At 43.9% G+C, this 22138-nt stretch overlaps 1 protein-coding gene across 1 annotated transcript in view; it reads right to left on the bottom strand.

The window, feature by feature from the left end:
- LOC138088944 (ATP-binding cassette sub-family C member 4-like) overlaps positions 1-22138 on the bottom strand; it is a 143920-nt gene that overhangs the window by 80824 nt on the left and 40958 nt on the right. The window contains exons 11-17 of the mRNA XM_068984201.1: positions 19655-19749; positions 19345-19431; positions 8814-8910; positions 4940-5137; positions 3449-3589; positions 2694-2731; positions 1931-2025 (exon numbers count right to left, since the gene is read on the bottom strand). Coding sequence (XP_068840302.1) covers positions 1931-2025; positions 2694-2731; positions 3449-3589; positions 4940-5137; positions 8814-8910; positions 19345-19431; positions 19655-19749 — 751 coding nt within the window. The remainder of the gene's footprint in view (positions 1-1930; positions 2026-2693; positions 2732-3448; positions 3590-4939; positions 5138-8813; positions 8911-19344; positions 19432-19654; positions 19750-22138) is intronic.

Raw genomic sequence — 22138 nt, 5'->3', positions numbered from 1 at the left:
AATAAATGCCAAATTTCAATGAGTGGATTTTTAAATAACACACTCTTTTCTTTGTACAAGCATCTGTACAAGCAAACTTTGAAAAGCGTTTTCTGTGAGGATATTTAAATTTTTAGTTTTTGTTTTAAATTGTATTAGGGTACAGTTGCTTTACACTGTTGTGTTAGTTTCTGCTGTACAATGAAGTTAACCAGCTATATGTATACATGTATCCCCTCCCTCTTAGACCTCCCATCCCCCATCCCTCCCCTCCAGGTCATCACAGAGCACTGAGCTAAGCTCCCTGTGCTACACAGCAGCTTCCCACTAGCTATCTGTTTTACACGTGGGAGTGTATGTATGTCAATCCTAATCTCCCAGTTCATCTTCCCCACCTCCCCACCCCTCGTTGTGTCTACACATCTGTTCTCTACATCTACGACTCCATTCCTGCCCTGTAAATAGGTGTGTATGTACCGTTTTTCTAGATTCCATATATATGCATTAATATAAGCATTTTGTTTGTTTTTCTCTTTTGACTTACTTTACTCTGCATGGTAGACTCCAGGTCCATCCACGTCTCTACAAATGACCCAATTTCATTACTCTCTATGGATGAGTACTATTCCAGTGTATATATGTACCATAAATGAAATGAAAAGACAGTCCTGAGAATGGGAGAAAATAACTGCAGACTAAGCAACTGACAGGGATTAATCTCCCCAATATACAAGCAGCTCATGCAGCTCAATAGCAGGAAAAAAAAAAAATTAAAAATGGGCAGAAGACCTAAATAGACATTTCTTCAAAGAAGACATACAGATGGCCAAGAGGCATGTGAAAAGATGGTCAGTATCACTATTAGAGAAATGTAGATCAAAACTACAATAAGGTATTACCTCACACCAGTCAGAATGGCCATCATCAAAAAATACACAAACAATAAATGCTAGAGAATGTGGAGAAAAGGCAACCCCCTTGCACTGTTGGTAGGAATGTAAATTGATACAGCCACTATGGGGAACAGTATGGAGGTTCCTTAGAAAACTAAAAATACAACTACTATATGACCCAGCAATCTCACAACTGGGCCTATACCCTGAGAAAACCATAATTCAAAAAGACACATGTACCCCAATATTCATAGCAGCAATATTTACAAAAGCCACAGCATGGAAGCAACCTAAATGTCCATCAACAAATAAATAGATAAAGAAGATATATAAAATTTTAGGTGAAGATACCCTTTAAGTAGTACATAAAGTGATATATATTCTAAACATTCTTGTGAATAGAGACAGCCACGCTAATATTAGTCTGACACACCAAATGTAAAATTAATCACACAGTTGGGGAGAAGACAACACTGTGATCTCAAGGTAAGAAAGAGGGGGAATCTAATCCCAGGCCCTGGATTTCCCCTGCTTAGCTTCTCTAGTAATTAGTGAAGCCCAAGAGATGACCAGTGTGGTAAAGCGGAGGTTTGCATACCTGGGAGGGAATAATGCTTTTATCTGGGGCCCATGCTGCCAGAGGATTTCACCCAAGATCAATAAAAGCCAGGGGTTATTTAGACTGAATTGGAACAACCTGAACCACAGGGTGGGGATTCATTTCTAATCCCCTTACCCATCCATATAGAGATAAAAGATTTAGCTAAAGCAATCTATTTAATAGACAATAGCCATGTATTTGCCAGGGGCTGATTTTCTGAATGTGCAATCCGGTTTAACTACCAAAATCCAGTACAGAGCAAATTAAGAGTCTTTATTCAACCTCTTTTCTTCAAGTAGATCTTTAAAATAATTACTCTAATTAATTCACAGAGTAAATGAGACTAAGACAATCAGTTAAGACATTGCTGAATTACTTTGGAAGCCCTAGTTTATCACACAGACTCATTATAAACACCTTAGACTCTGCTATAATGGAGCAGATGACCCAACTTTACCTGAATAAACTCCTAAGAACCAGTTCAGCACAAACATTATATCTGCAGCTTCTTCTACATTTGTCCCTAAATACAGGCCACTTTGTACATTCGCCCTATGGAACAGGGAAGAAAAAATATTACACTATAGATTATACATAAAATTTACACAAATATCAAACAATTTACTTCAATTCAAGAAATGTATTTTATGCTGCAAAGCATTTCCCAGCTCACAAGTCCCTCTGTGTGTCTTCCTTTTAAAAATCTGAATCACGACTTTCAGTTTTCAAAACTGTCTGTGAAGACAGACTTAGAAAAGGAACTTATGGTTGCCGAGGAGAAGGATAGTTAGAGAGTTTGGATGCTCATGCACACACTGCTGGATTTAAAACAAGTAACCAACAAGGGCTTATTGTATAGCACATGGAATTCTGCCCAGTGTTATGTGGCAGCCTGGATGTGAGTGGGGTTTGGGGGAGAAAGGATACATGCATATGTATGCCTGAGTCCCTTTGAAGTTCATCTGAAACTATCACAACATTGTTGATCAGCTATATTCCAATACAATATTAAATGTTCAAAAAAAGAAAAAAAAAAAAAACTTTCTGTGAAGCTGCTAAAAGGAGGGACATGGGAGAGATCATGGGGAATCGCACACCACCCGCAGGAACTTTCATCTTTCTTCAGGGAAACTATGTGAGGGTCAGTCCCCCTGACTCTGTGGGAAAGTGAGGCTTCATGTAGACTTTCAGCACTTTCAGTCAGACCAGGAATCACTCACCAGTTTAAAAGCCACCAATCCTGCAGGACGTAGGCAACCTGGACAGGAAACAGCAGTCACTCAGACACAGACATCACTGAGCCTCACACCCCGCTCACTAGGATGGGGGATGGAAAAGCTCCAGAACACGGAGACAGTCCTTCCGGCTCAGGTTTTCACCAAGCCCCCTCCCCAGATGACCACAGGTCAGAGGAGGGCAACTTACAAGTTAATATCTTTAAAAGAAATCCCCTTTTCCCTAGAAGGCCTTGCTCCCCAAATATAATGTATGTCAATGCAAATCAAGTGGACTGCAAAAGGCAACAGTACAAATGTTGGGATTTTTCAAAGCAAAAAGCTTGACAAGTACAGTGATGGTCAGTTCTGGTGTCAGCTTGGCTGGGCCAGTCTCCAGTGATTCAACCAAACACTCATCTAGATGTTGCTGTGAAGGTAGTTTGTGGATGTGGTTCACATCCATCATCAGAAGTTAAGTAGAGGAGATCATCCTCAACACTGTGGTGGCCTCATCCACTCAGGCAAAGGCCCTGAGAGCAAAACCTGAGGCTTCCTGGAGGAGAAAGAAATTCTGCCTCAAGACAGCAGGGTTAGCTCCTGACTGAGGTTTCAGCCTGCAGGCCTGCCTTTCTGATTTCACATTCACCAAGCTAGATCCCACAACCTCATGAGCTAATTCATTGAGATAAATCTCTTAATACACAAAAATAATCATAAAATACAGTATAAATAGTATGCAAATATCAACCTTCACGTACCTGAGCTGCAATGTTTACCAGAATAAGGAAGATGATGACAGGCCAGGGAGCACCAGCTGTGAAGTAACTTGCATAGGTCTTAAACTCTACTCTTCCTTCCAATTGGTCCTCTAGAGGTAGTGTAACCTGTATGTTCTCAGTCTGGAAGGGAAACATGGCAGTGAGAGATGAAATTTTATATAATGAACCCCAAATTTCAAGAGTTCAACACTGCCCTCCACTGCAAAACTCTGGGGAAACAGACACATCACATGCACTGGCAGGAGCGCAGGATGGTCCATCTCCTATGGAAAAGGGTGTGAGAATATCTGGGCAAACCACATATGCGTTTACTCCTGGACACAGCCATCCCACTCCTAGGACTCTATTAGAAATAAAAGAACATTTGCACGAGGTTATTCACTCTTGGGTAGCTTTGCTTAAAACAGATCATGACTCTCAGCACACACACAATAAAATCAATTAATGTATAAATGCAGAAGTTTGCTCTAAAATAACACACAAAATGATATGGAGCTAATATATCCCTCTAGATGACTTGTGTCACTCAACGATAGAAACAGAAAACACAGGCTCAAAATACTAGCCAAATACAGTGAACTGAGATCACAGAGAGGGCTGGGCTAATCAGTTTGGATAGCACATTGCAAATGTATGATCTGAGTCTATTTGGTTCTGAAATTTCAGAGTGATTCTTGAGTCTAGAAAGTGAAGAGCTAATCCGAGTAATTATCAGAGTCATCCAGGCTCCTGGATTTGGATATTGAAGGTTTGGATATCAAAGACTATCTGTGTATTTTAAGGGAGATCTAGTGCATTTCTCCATTTCTGTCTGGAGGACTTAGAATGCATTATAGAGTCACGGGAGCCTAAAATGTCCTACTCTATCCTGGCCACTGGGATCCAAGGTCGATAAGATGTGGTTCTCCATCTTCAAGGGTAAGAAAGGAGGACGGGAACTAACACCGAAGTGTCTACCATGTGTCAGGTCCTTTGCACACGTTTCTTCTGACCTATCACAAACTATCTGACACCGAGGCAAAATACTACCATTAGTCATATGCAGTACTAGAACATTCCAACATGCAGGATAAGTAGATGATTTACTGTGGCAACAGCAGGACTCAGTCTAAGGCAGTCTTCACATTAAGCTTCTGGATGCATAGGAAGTTGGGAGCCATGAGAGCAAGTAGGACACAACCATGGTAAACTGAAGAGTTCTCAATCAGTGTGAGCCACATGTACCCAGAAATGCACAGCAGTGCACCCACTGCTGACCTCCATAGGATTTTCCAACTACACCCAAAGGAGAACCACTAACAGGCTTGCTCCCTTCAGGCTCTTCCATGAATTCCATGGAATAAGACTTTGGGAACTTTGGGGTCTACTTTGGGAAAAATGAAGATATCATATCATTAGAGAAGCAGACTGAAGGTCCATGAGGCCACCAAGAGCAGAAAGACCAGGGCACACTGATGGATAGAAACTCACATCTTCGTCTTCTGGAGCCGCATCTTTCAACGAGGGTCTACGAGACTGTAGAGACTGACCCAAAGAGCTGGAGATCAGAGTGGGAGTTCCTGGAACTGGAGATGGTTCAGATTGCTTATTCCCCTTGTCGAAAAGGGAAAGAATATCTACCCTAGATTTCAGGAACTCAGAGTAAGTTCCCCTTTTCACTGTTTTGCCCTAAAATAAAAAAAAAAAAAAAATTGAAGGAATTAATTTACATTTGATAATATTAAAACAACCTAAATACTAATCAAGAAAAATTATGTGGCCTTAAATTATGGTTTTAGTAAAAAAAAAAAAAATGATCCCTGAGTCTAGAATTCTTGTTGAAAAATCTAGTTCAGTCAACTCAGTATAGAACTGAGCATTGTGTTCTCTGCCAAACCCTGTGTTAGGTGCTGGGGGATATGAAAGAAACATGTGCTTGTGTGTTTAAAATGCAGGCCATTGACATAAGTACCCTGGGCACTTAGGGAAGCAAAAAGCACAGAGGTTGGTGGGAAGATCAGCACAATCTCTGTTACAGACAACATGGGAATTGAGAGAAGCCTCCCTGATGGCTCAGACAGTAGAGAATCTATCTGCAATGCGGGAGACCTGGGTTCGATCCCTGGCTTGGGAAGCTCTCCTGGAAGAGGGCACAGCAACCCATTCCAGTGTTCTTGCCTGGGAAATCCCATGGACAAAGGATCCATGGGGTCACAAAGAGTCAGACACGACTGAGTGACTAAGCACATATAACACATCATGTGACAAGCAGAATTTCTTTTAAAAAAGTCAATTGGGGAGGATATTCCAGGAAAGAAATTGAAACTTAACCCAGAGGTGGGGACCAGCACATCTGCATACAGGTAAGTGTCACTCATGAAATTTTCACTGACCACTGTCACTGTCACTGTGCCCGGCTGGGATAATAGGAACCAGCCCCAGACAGAAAATCCATGAGAGGCCTCTCCTTGGTCTCTACAACTGTCCCCAGACACTCAGCAAGTTCCTAACTGAAAATTCAATATTCCACCTTTTAAAGTAATTAAACAAGGAGGCCATGGGGCTGGGGTGGCTCTAAAGCCTTGGCAGTCTGTGTCCACAAACCAAAACCTAAGCCAGAATCAGTACACTCAGATCCGAGGAAAAAAATTAAGACCAACTAACCACAAGCAGCCAACCAGCCTTCCCCAAAACAGGCAACTGCTTAAGCTACAGCCAATCTCATCATCAATTAGAGCTTAAGCTACTGCCAATCAATCTTCAAACATGTGACAGATCCTTGCACAGTTTCCCTCCCTTACAAAGTCATAAAAAATAATGTGCAGATGTTTCACTATTTTCTGATCCCTAAGCAAGACACACCTGAATCACTCAGTGGCAAACAAAACATTAGGAAAAAAATCCCAGGACGCAAAACTCATCAAATGCAAGCAGCTCTGGTTAACACTGGTCAGAGAGAAAATGACTCAGCACCCTAGTTGGGACCCCTCTCACCCTATCCCCTGAGGTGAGCCAATGGGAGAAACGCAGTGAGGCATCTGGGTACCATCTGATACTGCAGAACTAGAAACGTATGTAGGATATAGCGTGTCTTGTTCCACTTGGGAGACAAAATGCATACACCTCTTTAAGGAAATTAGTGCTCACGATTTGATATCTGTAATATACACAATGAAATGACTCATAGTACAAAGACAGCAATTTCACTCAGCAGCCAAGCACTGACAATTCCAAGGGGACAAGGGGGCAGCCATCCCCCCTCTGCTGTGAGAGACGGACTAGACAAACAGTAAGGATGGACCCCAACTCATGCAGGGGTATTCACTGGTGGACAAATAGTTGTTTTGTTAGTAGTAAAATTGGGGATAGTGTCCTCAAAGGAAGCAATAAGGGGACCCTAAAACATCTAGGGATGGAATAAATAGGTTATTCTCCTGCCCACTGATCCTGTGCTCATAACACTGTCAACACTGGGATTTGCACACTAGAATTGCACTTTCTGCACATGAAATCAACTGCTCTCAAGCTCAAAAATCCTTAACCACAACCCCCTTCCCATTCCTAGAGGAGCAGGCAGGAGTCAACACACGGAACTGCTTCCAGAGAGGCAGAGGGTCTGCATTCTAATCATCTTTCTTAGAGCAGAAATTCATTTCTTAAGTCAGGAATTTGACCAAGGGCCTGTGGAACAGTCAGGGGTTAATGACAAAGGTGCTGAGACACAGAGGCAAACAAGCCAAGGAGTGAAGCATCAAATGACCTCTAAGTCTGAACACTTCTCACTACTCTCCACCCGACCCTCAACCATGCTAGGGGTTGGATGATGCCCCCTCCTCAAATAGATAAGTTCAAACATGACACCTGTGAACATGACCTTATTTGGAAGCAGGGTCTTTGCAGATGTAATAAAGTTAAGATGAGGTCACTCTGGAGGAGGGTGACCCTACATCCAATATGGCTGAGGTTCTTATGAGACTCAGACAAACATGGGGACAATGACCCTGTGACATCAGGGGCAGAGACCACAGTGGTGTAGCTGGAAGCCAAGGAACACCAAGGAAGGCCAGTGAAATAGGCTGGAGGAAAGGATTCTCCCCTGGAGAGCACGGCCCTGCCAGCACCTGGATTTGGGACTTGTAGCCTCCAGAACAGGGAGACGATAAACTTCTGCTGTTTTGATGTCACCCAGTTTGCGGTACTTGGTTGCGGCAGCTCTAGAAACTGATACTCTAGCCTGAGACCACACTTCTGTCTCCTCAGCTTTACTAAGATTCCTAATTACTTCTTCTGTCACCCCTCCAGTGACCATCAGAGGAATCTTTCAAATCCACATCAGACCACATCCCTCCTCTGCTCTCAACCATCCGATGGCTTCCATCCCACAACCGCCCATTGTCCACAGCTCGGAGACCAGCTCCCTCCCATCCCCTGCTCACTCTCCTCAGACAACGCTGGTCTTCCTGACGTTCCTCCAACCTAACAGGTCAGCTCCTTCCTTAGGACCCCCTGCCTCAGACCCCCTCCCCCAGGTGGCCCCCACCTTCATGTCACTCAGACCCTGTGAGGCAGCAGCTCCTCAGGGAGGCAGCCAGGATGTCAGCCACCTCTCTGTGTCACATCCTCCCCATAAGAACAGGAGCCCCGTTAGGGCAGGGCCTTGTCCTCCTGCTGCACAGGCTCCCACACGTATCGGGCACATTAGAGACCTGGGCAGGGAGACCAGCAACTGGAGACATCAGCAGAGAGGGCATCTCTGACCCAGGTGCTCAGCTACACAACCTCGCTTCTCGTGTTGATGGAAGATGCTCTTTAGGCAAACTATGTATAACAATCACTTAGATACAATCAGATGTTAGTATCTCTAATTTCTAAGTGATACATTTTGACTTAAGTTGTGAAAGAGGAAAATAAAAACTTCTAAACAAAATTGAATCATTATCCTTAACAGATTTCATCAGAACAGTGACGATTTAGTAATACTGTTGCACTTTTTATATACTTTAGGGTTTATGTGGCTTACAGTTAGTAGTGCCATTTTTGGACTTACCAGGTGGTGCCAGTGGTAAAGAACCTGACTGCCAATGAGACAAGATTCGATAGCAAGAGACTCAGGTTTGATCCCTGAGTCAGGATGATCCCCTGAAGGAGGCCATGGCCACCCGCTCCAGTATTGTTGCCTGGAGATTCCCATGGACAGGAGCCTTGGGGGTTACAGGGCTTTGGTTTCATCCTCCAAGGCATGACCACCACCTGCTCTGAGAAGGGGGTGTTTACCATGAATCCAAGGAGAATGACCTGCAGGGAGGTCTGTTCTTCAACACACCTGAGAGGAAAGCAATTCCCCAGACTTCTAGAAACTACTTACTTCTTTCAGTATCAGAATCTGACTTGCATCTTCTAGGTACTGCAACTGATGAGTAACTAAGATTGTGATTTTCTCCTTCAAGGCCTGACGAATACACCTACAAACGCAAAAGGCACAGTATGCAAATGCACATTAACAGGGTGCTTCAAACTGGAAACTTGCATTTTGAAAAAATAAGACAAAGACTACTTGGTAGTCAAAAATCTGCAGTTTAAATACCAAATCAATACTAAAAATTAAACATAAATCAATTAATCTGATTAGGTTCTTAACATTTACCCCCAGTAAATTTGAACCTAACTCTGACTATGCCAAAGCCTTTGACTGTGTGGATCACAATAAACTGTGGAGGGAGAGGGTGGGATGATTTGGGAGAATGACATTGAAACATGTATACTATCATGTAAGAAACAAAGTGCCAGTCTATGTTCGATACAGGATACAGGATGCTTGGGGCTGGTGCATGGGGATGATCCAGAGAGATGATATGGGGTGGGAGGTGGGAGGGGGATTCAGGATTGGGAGCTTATATACACCCGTGGTGGATGCATGTCAATGTATGGCAAAACCAATACAGTATTGTAAAGTAAAATAAAGTAAAAATTTAAAAAAAAAAAAGAAAATTCTGAAAGAGATGGGAATACTAGACCACCTGACCTGCCTCTTGAGAAACCTGTATGCAGGTCAGGAAGCAACAGTTAGAACTGGACATGGAACAACAGATTGGTTCCAAATAGGAAAAGGAGTACGTCAAGGCGGTACATTGACACACTGCTTATTTAACTTATATGCAGAGTACATCATGAGAAATGCCAGGTCGGATGACGGACAAGCTGCAATCAAGATTGCCAGGAGAGAAATATCAATAACCTCAGATATGCAGATGACACCATCCTTATGGCAGAAAGTGAAGAACTAAAGGGCCTCTTGATGAACGTGAAAGAGGAGAGTGAAAAAGTTGGCTTAAAGCTCAACATTCAGAAAACGAAGATCATGGCATCTGGTCCCATCACTTCATGGGAAATAGATGGGGAAATAGTGGAAACAGTGGCTATTTGGGGGGCTCCAAAATCACTGCAGATGGTGACTGCAGCCATGAAATTAAAAGACGCTTACTCCTTGGAAGAAAAGTTATGACCAACCTAGACAGCATATTAAAAAGCAAAGACATGACTTTGTCAACAAAGGTCCATCTAGTAAAGGCTATGGTTCTTCCAGTGGTCATGTATGGATGTGAGAGTTGGACTATAAAGAAAGCTGAAAGCCGAAGAATTGATGGCTATTGAACTGTGGTGTTGGAGAAGACTCTTGAGAGTCCCTTGGACTGCAAGAAGATCAGTCCTGAGTGTTCACTGGCAGGACTGATTTTGAAGCTGAAACTCCAATACTTTGGCCACCTGATGTGAAGAGCTGACTCATTTGAAAAGACCCTGATGCTGGGAAAGATTGAGGGCAGGAGGAGAAGGGGATGACAGAGGATGAGATGGTTGGATGGCATCACCAACTCTATGGCCGTGAGTTTCAGTGAACTCTGGGAGTTGGTGATGGACAGGGAGGCCTGGCGTGCTGCAGTTCATGGGGTCGCAAAGAGTCGGACATGACTGTGCGACTGAACTGAACTGAAAAACTTCTAAAAAGTAGTTCAATTAAGGAGGCACCAACAGCTAAGTTTTTTTTTTTTTTTCTAAAACTCAGCTTAACAATTATTTACATGTTTCATAAAGAAAAACAACTAATACTGAGAGTCCTAAATTTGACCAAACTAAAATACTATTTCATTGCTATGTGGGAATGAGAGAAGAGGGATCTATGTCATATAAAAATGTGTACATTCTAGGGCAACTTTCTACATGATTATAATCAATGATGTAAATATTAGCAACAGAAAAACTAATAGATTCTCTGTAATCTTTGCCACATTTGCATTTGCTAGACACTTGTTCCCAAAGTACGTTAGACAGAAACTGAATCCTAGCGTGGCCTCCATCAATCTCTGCAACATTCCCAGTCCCAATCAGGAAGCAAGACTTCTTTCATTAGGACTGAACACCTTCCAAACATGAAAATAAAAGAACAGATCCCAAAGGGCCCAAATCAAAATGGAAATCATCCAACAGCCCAGAGCACCTATCAGTTCTCTATAGTTAAAACCCCCCTCACTATTCAACCTTAAATTTTTTTCACAGAAAGAAAAAATTACAACTGCTCCTACCTTTTAAAAGCAGGACCCGAGAAACTCAGCCCCAGTCTCATCCCACAGGGTCCACAACCCCTCTAGGGAAGCGAGTGTCCAGGTCTGGTGCCCTGGTGACCACGGGCAGGGCTCCAGGCAGGTACTCTGGGAACCTGAGCCCCTCGCAGAGCAAATCTCAGGAGCATGGGCCACAGCTCAGCCTGTGAATGAGTCAGATGGAGAATCTGGAGGCAGCAGGCTGCAGCTCAGTCCCTCTCATGAGCCTGACGATGTTAGACGAGCAACTAAACCTCATTTTCTTCATCTCAGAACATCAATAACAACTTCATCCACACGTTCTGAGAAATCAAACCACAAACACACTCAGTAAATGTCAGCCCCCTTCTCCGCTCTTCCCTAACCACAAGTGGCCCTGTGCTTTGGACTCAGGACAGAAAAGTCCTAAGGAGACACTCTGGACACTGGGTCTGTGATCAGAATCAGGACCCCAGGACATAGACACACAAACCACTGTTTCATTAAGTCCAAAAGGATTCATTTTTACCCTTTAGCATGTGTTAGTTCAGTGTTCATACTAAGTTTCTTGACTAACACTTTTTTCAGATTTAGTACTAAAGCTTTTAAATATAATTTTTTTCTCCTTAATTCATAATTACCTGCCAGTAGTCTAAGAAGGCATATGTTAATTAAATCTAATGGACTGTAAAGTCCAAAATAGACCAACACAAAAGTTTTTAAATTGTTTTCTTCTTAACATTCCATCACAGATGAGTTAACATAAATAATTACAACAAAGTGATCAGTTGATGCTTTGAATTTTTCCTAGATAATGCTTTTATCCAAATCATTAGGAAAATACACTATTTTCCAAGTTTTCAGAGTAAAGATTTCCAAGTCATGCCAGAGAAATTACTGAGCAGCAACCAGTTGTTTAACTGTTATTCCTATATAAATGCTGGGTTAATCCTATAATCCCACATATAATCCTATATAAGGGCTGTCCCTGACAGCTCAGCTGGTAAAGAATCCGCCTGCAATGCAGGAGACTCTAGTTCAATTCCTGGGTTGGGAAGATATGCTGGAGAAGGGATAGACTACCCACGCCAGTATTGCTGGGATTCCCCTGTGGCTCAGCTGCTAAAGAATCGCCTACAAAGCAAGAGACCTGGATTTGATCCCTGGGTTGGGAAGATCCCTTGGAGAAGGGAAAGGCCAGCCACTTCAGTATTCTGGTCTGGAGAATTCCATTGGTACTGTATAGTCGTGAAGTCACAAATAGTTGGACATGACTGAGAGACTCACTTTTCTGGGGAGACACGGGAGCCCTGAGACTCTCTGGGGAAACATCTGGAAGAAGACACAGCAAGTGCAGGGGTCCTGGGACAGAACATGCTGGGCTGAGGCGCCTTCCTGCATTCACAGCTTGGGGGCAGTTGGGGGACTCATAAATGGTCAAGGGCACCCAGAGAGGGCTGTGGGAAGACAGAGAGGCACTGGCGCCCCCTGGAGGAGTGAGAGGAAATGGCAGGTCCCATCTTCTCTCTGGGTCCTGTGCACTGCTCCCTGGCTCTGGGACAGAGGGACCAGTGTGCACAGACAGGCGGGGTGAGAAAGGACCCCACAGAGCCAGCACAGCCAGACACTGAGTCGGGGTGGAGCTGGAAAGGCTGAAGGGGGCAGATGGCAAGGAAGCCTGTTCTCTGTCTGAGGACCTGGTGCAGCTTCCTGAATGTGAAGAGGGGTCTGAGAAGGGCTGAAGCAGGAGGGTGAGCTGTATAGACAGCAGTGTGGGAGTCTGATCAAGACAGACCCGAAGACTTGATAATGCAGGAGGCGGGGGTGTGGGATGTGGGGCTGAACCAGGACAGGATCCACAGCTGGACACAGGTGAGACAGCATCAGTTCACCTAAGGCCCCTCACCTTCTGTGGGTGACAGAACCCATTTAGTATTCACAGCATAAACTGTAAAACTGACAAACCTTAATGACCTTCCTTCATGACTGAAGGAATCTGCTAATCGTAAGTAGAAGTGTGATTCATTCACTTTTAATACAGAACCCTTCACATGACTAAGCTTCCACGTGACCACAATCTCTCACAACATATTGTTCCGTCCAGTTCTCTAGCTTGAGAACACTCTCCAGCTGCTGCTGAGTGATTTCCTAAATTGCTTTCATACTCTCTGCTTTTGCTTTAAATCACCCTAGAGAATGTGGTTCTGATTAGCAAACAACTGTCTTAAGCCTGCTTCTCTCAAGTATATATCCAAAGTCGTACACCCAAAGTATTTGAGAGGATTTTATAAATATCTCCTGTGTTCAAAAAAGAACTCAGGAGAACTTCTGTGATCAGCACACTGTACTTCACTCCAATTACCTTCCCCTGTGACATGGATGCAACAGCCAGTAGGGTCTGTTCCTGCCCTGATGGGGAACTTGTGCAGATGTTCACAAGATGGGATGACACACATTTGTGAGTTCAAGGTAGGATCCTGGGAATAAAGAGGCTGAGATACTCATGATGCCAGGAGGGTGGGGGTAGGGAATCACTGTCACAGCACTAGCTCCTGTCTTTGAACTCATGACAAGACACAGGCACTTCTCTAAGGAAAAATTCATCAAGTCATGAACAGGAGAAGGTGGGAGGTCAGATCAGAGAACTGGAGGCCATGCCATGTGTCATCTGCCCTGTTCTCTCATGTTCTCAAAGATTCAGTGCTACTATACAGTGCCAGGGTCCAGCCCCAGTGGATCCAGGGTAATTTGAAGGGGAGACAGTGTGGCGTCTTAGAAAGAATTATTTAATTAGAAATATAAGAGAGATTAGGAAGAAATAGTATAGTGGGAAATTTAGTGGAGAAAAGATGCTGAATAACTTGGTTTATGTGGAGAACTAATAAAACCTCAGGACAAGAGATTTGCACCATCTACATTAGGCCACTGGTGACCATTTGAATAGCGGAGGGTGCCCCACCTTAGGCTCCCTCTCTCGTGGATCTTAGAAGCCAGGGCAAGTAAGTAGACATGACGAGCCTCCACACCCCAAATGGGAATTCAGCCTGCAAAGCAGAGAAGGAGAATAGACCACACAGGGGAAACCAGTCTTTCCAGTGACTGGCCCATCTTCTATTGTCCAGAAAGGCCTTTTATACTTTTTTTTTTTTTTTTGGTACATAGAGACCAATGGATAATATAAAATTATGCAGCGTCAGCAGCCCTGACTCTTATCGAGACCAGGCTTTCTCTCTGCATGCCTAGTTGTATACACAAGTCTTAGGTGATTTACATCATCTACTGGCCAGAGGGTCAATTAACATTTTACGGCCCTTTTCTGATAAGGGTCTGTCAACCAGAGAACTTATTTGTGTTGTTCTTCCCAAAGTCTGGTGCCACTCTCAGAAAGCACTAAATAAAGTTACATACATAGCAAGGATACAACAATTTGTAACAATGAAAGAAGTACAGTGATTTATAACAAAGAGAAAAGTAACTAACTCAAAAGTCTAGTGTTGCTAACATCAAAACTACTATATTCCTTTTTCTATATCCCAGTTACCTTGATTAATAACCTTCAGGTGCCTAAAAGATAAAGAATATGGAGGCCTGGCAGCAGTCATTGACTCAACAGTGAAACCTGTCACCAATATAATTTTTAGCTCTTTAGAAAAGGCTCTGTATCTTTAAGATGCTTTAAGCTTTGTGCCTCTCATGGTTGGGGGGCTGTAAGCAATTCACAAATTGTAGAAGTCCGGGCAGACCGGTCAGGTAAGTTAGAAAGCTTTCAGAGGGGTTTAAGCCAAGACATTCTTTTTATATGCAGGAGACTGTTAACTGAAGCCCTGAGTTAACTTTTTTCCAGAGAATGTCAGAAGAGCGGAAAGCACAGTACAATAAAACAGGCAGACTCTGGTTTTGGGGGGTAGATGTTCAGGAAAACCCAGGGGGAACCCCTGAAGCCAGATCACGCCTTTGCGTTTTGTCAGGCTTCCTTCCTCATGACCTTTGCCATGGGTGGGATTCCTCACGCTGGCTCCTGGCAATGCAGGTTTGTGTAAGTGTTACAATTTATGTAACATGAAATTTACCATTTTAACAATTTTAAGCATACAGTCCAGTGGCACTAAGTACATTCACATAGTTGTGCAGCCATCACCACCATCCATCTCCACAACTCTTTCATCACCCCAACACTCAGCACACTTTACACCCGGGCAGGTCCCACCAAAGACTAATGACCCCTGCTTAGTGGACATGGAATCCCAGCTCCTTGTGTCCAGAGCTCAGAGTTCCTCACATGTCTCCCTCTCACACACTGGACTCTGCTGAAGTCTCTTCACTTTGCTGTTTCTCAGATTCACTTGACACTTTAACCATCAGTTCCTTAGAATTTGGTGACAGAGACTTTAAAGAGTTCATCATTACCCTTAATTATACTGGACCTAATCTAATCTGACTGGTGTGCTTAGATGAAGTGGAGACTAAGACAAAAGGACCAAGACACAGGATTGCAAATCAATGACACTGGAACACACCCTCCCACCATGCACAAAAATAGATTCAAAATGGCTTAAAGACTTAATCATAAGACGTGACAACATAGAACTCTAGAAGAGATTAGAGGCTAACATTCTCTGACATAAATTATACCAACATTTTCATAGGTCAGTCTCCTAAGGCAATAGAAACATAAGCAAAAATATACAAAAAGAGCTTTCGTGGTGGCCCACTGGTAAAGAACCCATGTGCCAATGCAGGAGACATGGTTTCAATCCCTAGTCCAGGAGGGTCCCACATGCCATGGAGCTTAAGTCCATGGACCACAACTACCGGGCCTGTGCTCTGGGGCCCAGGAGTCTCAACTACTGAGCCCACACACCCTAGAGCCAGTTCTCTGCTCAAGGGGAGCCACTGAGATGAGAAGCCCACACACTGCCACTAGCGAGAAGCCCCTGCTCATCACAATTAGAGGGAAAGCCCCACAAACAAAGAGCCCACATAGCCATAAACAAACAATTATTTTTAATTTTAAAAAAGTAAACAAACAGGACCTAAGCAAATTTACAAGCTTTTGCACAGTAAAGGAAACCATAAACACAATGAAGAGACAACCTACAGAATGGGAGAAAATACTACAAATAATGTGACCAACAAGGGCTTAATTTCTACAATATACAAACAGCTCATACAATTCAACAACAACAAAAAATCCAATCAAAAAATAGGCAGAACTAAATAGACATTTCTCCAAAGGACAGACAGATGGCCAAAAGAAGCTCACCATTGTGAATTATTGGAGAAATGCAAACCAGAACTACAATCTGGTATCACCTCACACCAGTGAGAATGGCCATCATTAAAATAACAGTGGCTGAGAGGGAATGGAGTAAAGAGAACCCTCCTAGACTGCTGGTGGGATTATCAGTTGTTACAGGCATTATGGAAAACAGTATGGAGATTCCTCAGAAAACTAAAAACAGAATTATCTTATAATCCAGTGATCCCATTTCTGGACATATATCTGGGGGAAACTATAAATCAAAAAGATACATGCAACCCTATGTTCATACCCAAACTGTTCACAACAGCCAAAACATGGAAATAACCTAAATGTCCATAGACAAATGAATGGGTAAAGAAGATGTGATACTTATAGACAATGCAATACTACTCAACCATAAAATAAAAAGAAAGAAAGAATACCATCTGCAGAAATGTGGATGGACCTAGACTTTATCATACTAAGTGAAGTAAGTCAGAAAGAGGACAGATATCACGTATCACTTATATGTGAAATCTAAAATATGGCAAAAATGAACCTATCTACAAAACAGAAACAGACTCACAGACATAGTGAACAGACTTGGGGTTGCATGGGTGGAGGGGGTGTGGGGAAGGGATGGACTGGGAATTTGGGGTTAGCAGATGAGAACTATTACATGTATAATGGACAGACAACAAGGTCCTATGGTATAGGGCAGAAAACTATATTCAGGATATTCAATATCCTGAGGTAAACCATAATGGAAAAGAGTATTAAAAAGAATGTACAGCTGTGTATAACTGAGCCATTTTGCTGTACAAAGAAAGTAACACAATATTGTAAATTAACCATATTTCAATAAAAACTTTTTTTATAAAGAAGGAAAGAGACAAGGGGTGCTCAAGGACAGAGGGGAGACCATGTGAGGACACCGCGCGGTGGCCGCCACCAGCGGGTGAGGAGACGTGCTCAGCAGAGACCAAAGCTGCTGCCGCTGAACTCCCAGCCTCGAGAACCGTGACAGAATTAATTAATTTCTGTTCTCTAAGCACCTCCATCTGTGACAACTTGGTAGAGTGAATGTTTCTGTCCTCAAAATTCATGCATTAAAACCTAATCCCACTCTTTATTAGGAGGTAGGGCCATCAGGAGGGGATCAGATCATGAGGGTGGAGCCTCCATGAAAGGGATTTAGTTGAGTTCAGTTCAGTCACTCAGTCGTGTCCGACTCTTTAAGACCCCATGAATCACAGCACACCAGGCCTCCCTGTCCATCACCATCTCCCAGAGTTCACCCAAACTCGTGTCCTTTGAGTCAGTGATGCCATCCAGCCATCTCATCCTCTGTTGTCCCCTTCTCCTCCTGTCCCCAATCACTCCCAGCATCAGAGTCTTTTCCAATGAGTGAACTCTTCGCATGAGGTGGCCAAAGTATTGGATTAGTGCCCTGATAAAACGGACCACAGGGCTCCCTCACCCTTCCACCACGTGAGGACACAGGAATCAGACCCTCACCAGACGCTGAATCTGTCACCACCCTGACTTGGACTTTCTCAGCCTCCAGAACCAAGAGAGATAAACTTCCATTATTTCTAAGCCACCCAGCTCTGGTCTCCTGTGAGACCAGCCTGGATGGACACAATCCTAGAAACTAACATAGGACCTGACAATGAGAATTCCCAGAATTTCTCTGCCGAAAACCCTGCCTCCTCTAGGCGAGGACATGCCTGCTATTCTCACAGCCCTGCTTCCTCCTCCCTCCACACCTGAGCTTCTATTCTACCTTCAAAAAAGGACTGAGTCCTCTTCTCAGCCTCCACATACCCGCCCAGCCTGAAGGCCCCCAGAGCACCACCCACCCAGCTCCGGGCACAGGGAGCTTTCCAACTTCAGGGAAAGCCTCCAGCTGACACTTCCACTTCTGCTTCCACTTAGTACTTCCTACCCTGTAGGGAAACTCCCTAAACTGTGACTCTGCTGAGCTTTCCCAGGCATCTTTTTTAACCAGCTCCATGTAGAGAGAGGTTCCTCAGAGGCAGGAATGACAGCTGGGCATCCTAGTCTCCCTTATTCGGCCCAGTGTGGTCCTTCCCCTCTCCTGGCTCAGTGTCCTCCTTGTAAACTGAGAGGTTTTGTGTAGAAACATCTGTAAGGGCATCAATCTCAGTGTATACAGCAGGACATTAATAAGTGCAGCTGGAAGGCTCATTGCCTTTACAAGGTGAAGAACAGCAAGGGAACTAACTGTGGGGTAGATTGTGGAGGCTGTTTCAGAAAAAGCTAATTCATGAGGCTTTCAAAGAGGCCAGTCTAGACTCTACCAGAGGCCTTGGTCAGTGTGTGTTAGGACAGAAAAGCATCAGAGCCCTTCTCCTTCAGGAGTTCTGTGGCCAAGAAAGAGCCACTGATAACAAATTCCAGAAACAAAATGAGAGTCAGGACTTCAACCAAGACACCAAGTTTCAAATTCAAGGTTACCCTACATGAGGGTCCAAGTATTAAATCTAGTAAGAATCCATGAAGCAATGTTAAATAATTGAGTCATATTCAGATGTGAAATAAATCATTTGTAAATTCTAGCCTTTATTAAGTATTTCCAAACCAACAGATTAATCAATAAGCATAAACCAATAGTCTTTCCACAGAAGTCCTACGTCAGTACTGAAAACTTCACTTCCAACGTGCCTTCAACACATGATGGAGGAAAAGGACTGGCATCAAGTTACCAGGTTACCAAGTCCTACTCTCTGATTTACAATTTTTACATTGCCCTTCTTATCCCTGGGGTCTGGATCCATCAGCTGCACGTCATGGGGGAACCTGCCATCTATCCCTCATTCGCTAAAGCATGGACCCCACTCTCCTCCACACACTGGAAGCACCTGCTGTATGTTCCTGTCCTGACCTCATCATGATGTAAGATTTCTCTACGATGGATCTTCTGTGGAGGGAAGGGAGGAACACCAGGGCAGCGGGAGCTAAGGCTATTGGAGCACAAAGGCTTTCCTGAGCTCCCTTCCCTGATCCCTACAGGGTTCCTGGAAAGAAAAAATGACATAAAACAGGTGCAAACTCACTGTTCAAACAAGTGCCTGCTGACTTCTGTGTCCACTGCGCTGAGCGGATCATCCAGGAGGTAGATGTCTGCATCCTGATACACAGCTCTAGAAAATGTAGAGAGACACCAGGAGAGGACACTTCACACTCCCTGGGTCTCATCTCTGAATTATGATGGCGTCCAGCAACCCCATGTTCATTCCAAGAGCCCAAGGAAAAGACCAAGACCCTGCTTCACACAGGCCCTCCCGGTGAGCAGGGTCTGAGTGCTCACGTCCACTAGGAGCCACGGAGGAGGAGGGGCAGGATGGCAACTGAAACCCCATTTACCTGGCAAGGCTGACCCGGGCTTTCTGTCCTTCACTCAGTGGGGTTCCTCCATCTCCTGTTACAGTTAGATCTCTTTCCTTCAAATTCTGCAAATCCTGTGTGGAGATAGAAAAGGGAAAAAAGAAAAACATTTAAAATGTGTTCCCCTGCCATCCTAACCTTTTAGCATCAGTTCTTCATACAAATGTTTAAGCAACAGCAATGTGCTTATTTCATAGTGACTAAACTGTAACCAGGAAATTTTAAAAAAAACTGTTAGGGCTTTTCACTTGTTTTCATTCTGTATTTTTTCAAAGCATTTATGCATTTTACCACTTTAACAGGTATTTATTGAGGATTGACTATACACCAGGCACCATTCCGGGCACAATGAATTCAGCCACGAGGAAACAGAGCTCTTAGAATTTATTTCCACAGTGGGAGATGGGTGATATGGAAAATTAACCTGAGCACAAGGAATGAGGACAAGAAGGAACAGAAAGCTAGCCCAGAGGGATGGAGAGTGAAGGAGGGAAGTGAGTCCACGTTGGGGTGTGAGGGCTCTGCTCAGAGAGGGTGTGAGCAGATCTGGGGAGGGGGGAGCTCAGGCAGACCCGGAGAGGCTGCTCCTCACAGAGGGAGGGGCAGATGCAGGGACCATGGGAAAATGCCCAAGATGTTCAGGACAAGGAGACAGGAGAGCAGAGTGAGAATGAGGGGGTGAGGGTGGAGACAGAGCAGGAGGAGCCTGGGGGCACTCCAGTAAAAGGGGAAGGGGGAGGGGAAGACTGACATGGTCTGAGGTTTACAAGGAAACTCCTCTGCTTTGCAGAAACCAGGCAGTAAGTGGGGAAGGGTGAGGGCGGATTCAAGTGAGGACGTTACTGGAATAAGCTAGAGAACAGTGGGAATGGAGAGACGGGGTCACACTCCAGACACATTTGGAAGACAGAGTTGTGAGACCTGCTGATGGGATGGGTGTGGGCTGTAAGAGGAGACTGTGGTGTCTGGGGTGAGGAGGGAGAAGGACAGGGTCTCCATTTACTGAGCTGGGGAAGATGGTGGAGGGAGGTTTAGGAGACATCACTTGTGGACAAGCTGAGATGAGCTCTCGGTGACATCATGGTGCAGCTGGACATGCAGGTGTGAAGGTCTGTGCTAGAGACACAGGTGTGAGAGCTGGTGGCCCAGGAGGTGAAGGCACAGGACTTGTTTTATCTCAAGTTAGCAGTTGTACTGATCTTGGTCTCTGCTTCTCACTTTCAGAGAAGGGATAACACCTCGCCAATGTCTTCACAGTGATACTTAAGGCAAGTCATAGAGTGACAGACAAGGTCTGTACAAGAAATGGGAGCAGAAAGAGCAGGCTGGGCAGGAAAACCAAAAGGAAAGAAAGAGTGTGCTCGACGTACACCCAGCAGATCAGCTGGACTAAGTAGATGCTTGTCTGTGAAAGCAGGATGTATGGCAAAACCAATACAGTATTGTAAAGTAAAATAAAGTAAAAATTAAAATTAAAAAAAAAAAAGAAGGATATGAAGCTTTGACTTGAGGATCTGGGAATCTACCATAAGTTATATTTGAATATTATTTAAGAAGTAAATGGACAAATCAGTCTATTTGCCCCAGAGTACCTGGGGAAATTAAAAAAAAAAAAAAATGACAACAATATCCCCCAAATGGCAAGATAGCAATCAGGTTTAAGTTACACAATTATTATGTTAGAAATCTTTGATTTATCTACTAAACCCCTCAGGCATCAACCTAAGATACACAGCAGTACCTTTCTGCAGATGACGCCCTCACTCTCTGTCTCTACTTTAGCAAATTTGGGGGGAAAGCGGGTAGCACACTGGAGTCTGCGTGATAAACAAGTCCTTTGATCTCCCTAAGTCTCACTTTCCTCTTCTACAGAATGTGCTACAGAAACACGAGTTACTAAACTCAAAAGTGACAACACTCTCTATAAATGGAAAAAGGACTGGAGTTGATTGTAACTTGCTATTGGTGGCTGATGCCTATTTTCCCATCAAATCCACAGTGGGACCACATTCACAGTGTGGGTCATAACATGCAAAGCACATGACCATAAAGAGAAGAAAGAGTGTCTATCATAACCCTCCCTGACAGGCACACAGACACACAGGTTCCCTGCTCACTCAAAGCTTAACTAGGTTATATCCAATGAAAGGCAGCAATTGATTTGTTATGAAAATCCATCATTCTTTCATCTTCTTTCTTTGTTGAGTTCAGAAGTTATTACCATGTCTTAATTTGGTTTTCATGAACAACAATGAGCCACTTTAAACAGGTTCCCAGCCCTACATTCTCTCTCTCTCTCCCTCTCTCTCTCTCTCTCTCTCTCTCTCTCTCTCACACACACACACACACACACACACACACACACACACCTTCGCACAGTTAGGGCACAAGAAACAGGCTCTCTCTGAGTCTTGTAGCAAGACTGTGACTGCGTTGTTGACTCTGAACATTATTTATGGACCA

Source organism: Capricornis sumatraensis, chromosome 12 (assembly GCF_032405125.1).
Source record: "Capricornis sumatraensis isolate serow.1 chromosome 12, serow.2, whole genome shotgun sequence".
In the NCBI taxonomy this organism is placed as follows: Eukaryota; Metazoa; Chordata; class Mammalia; order Artiodactyla; family Bovidae; genus Capricornis; species Capricornis sumatraensis.
Note: the sequence above shows the minus strand (reverse complement) of the source record. Positions and strands in the feature narration are given on the sequence as shown.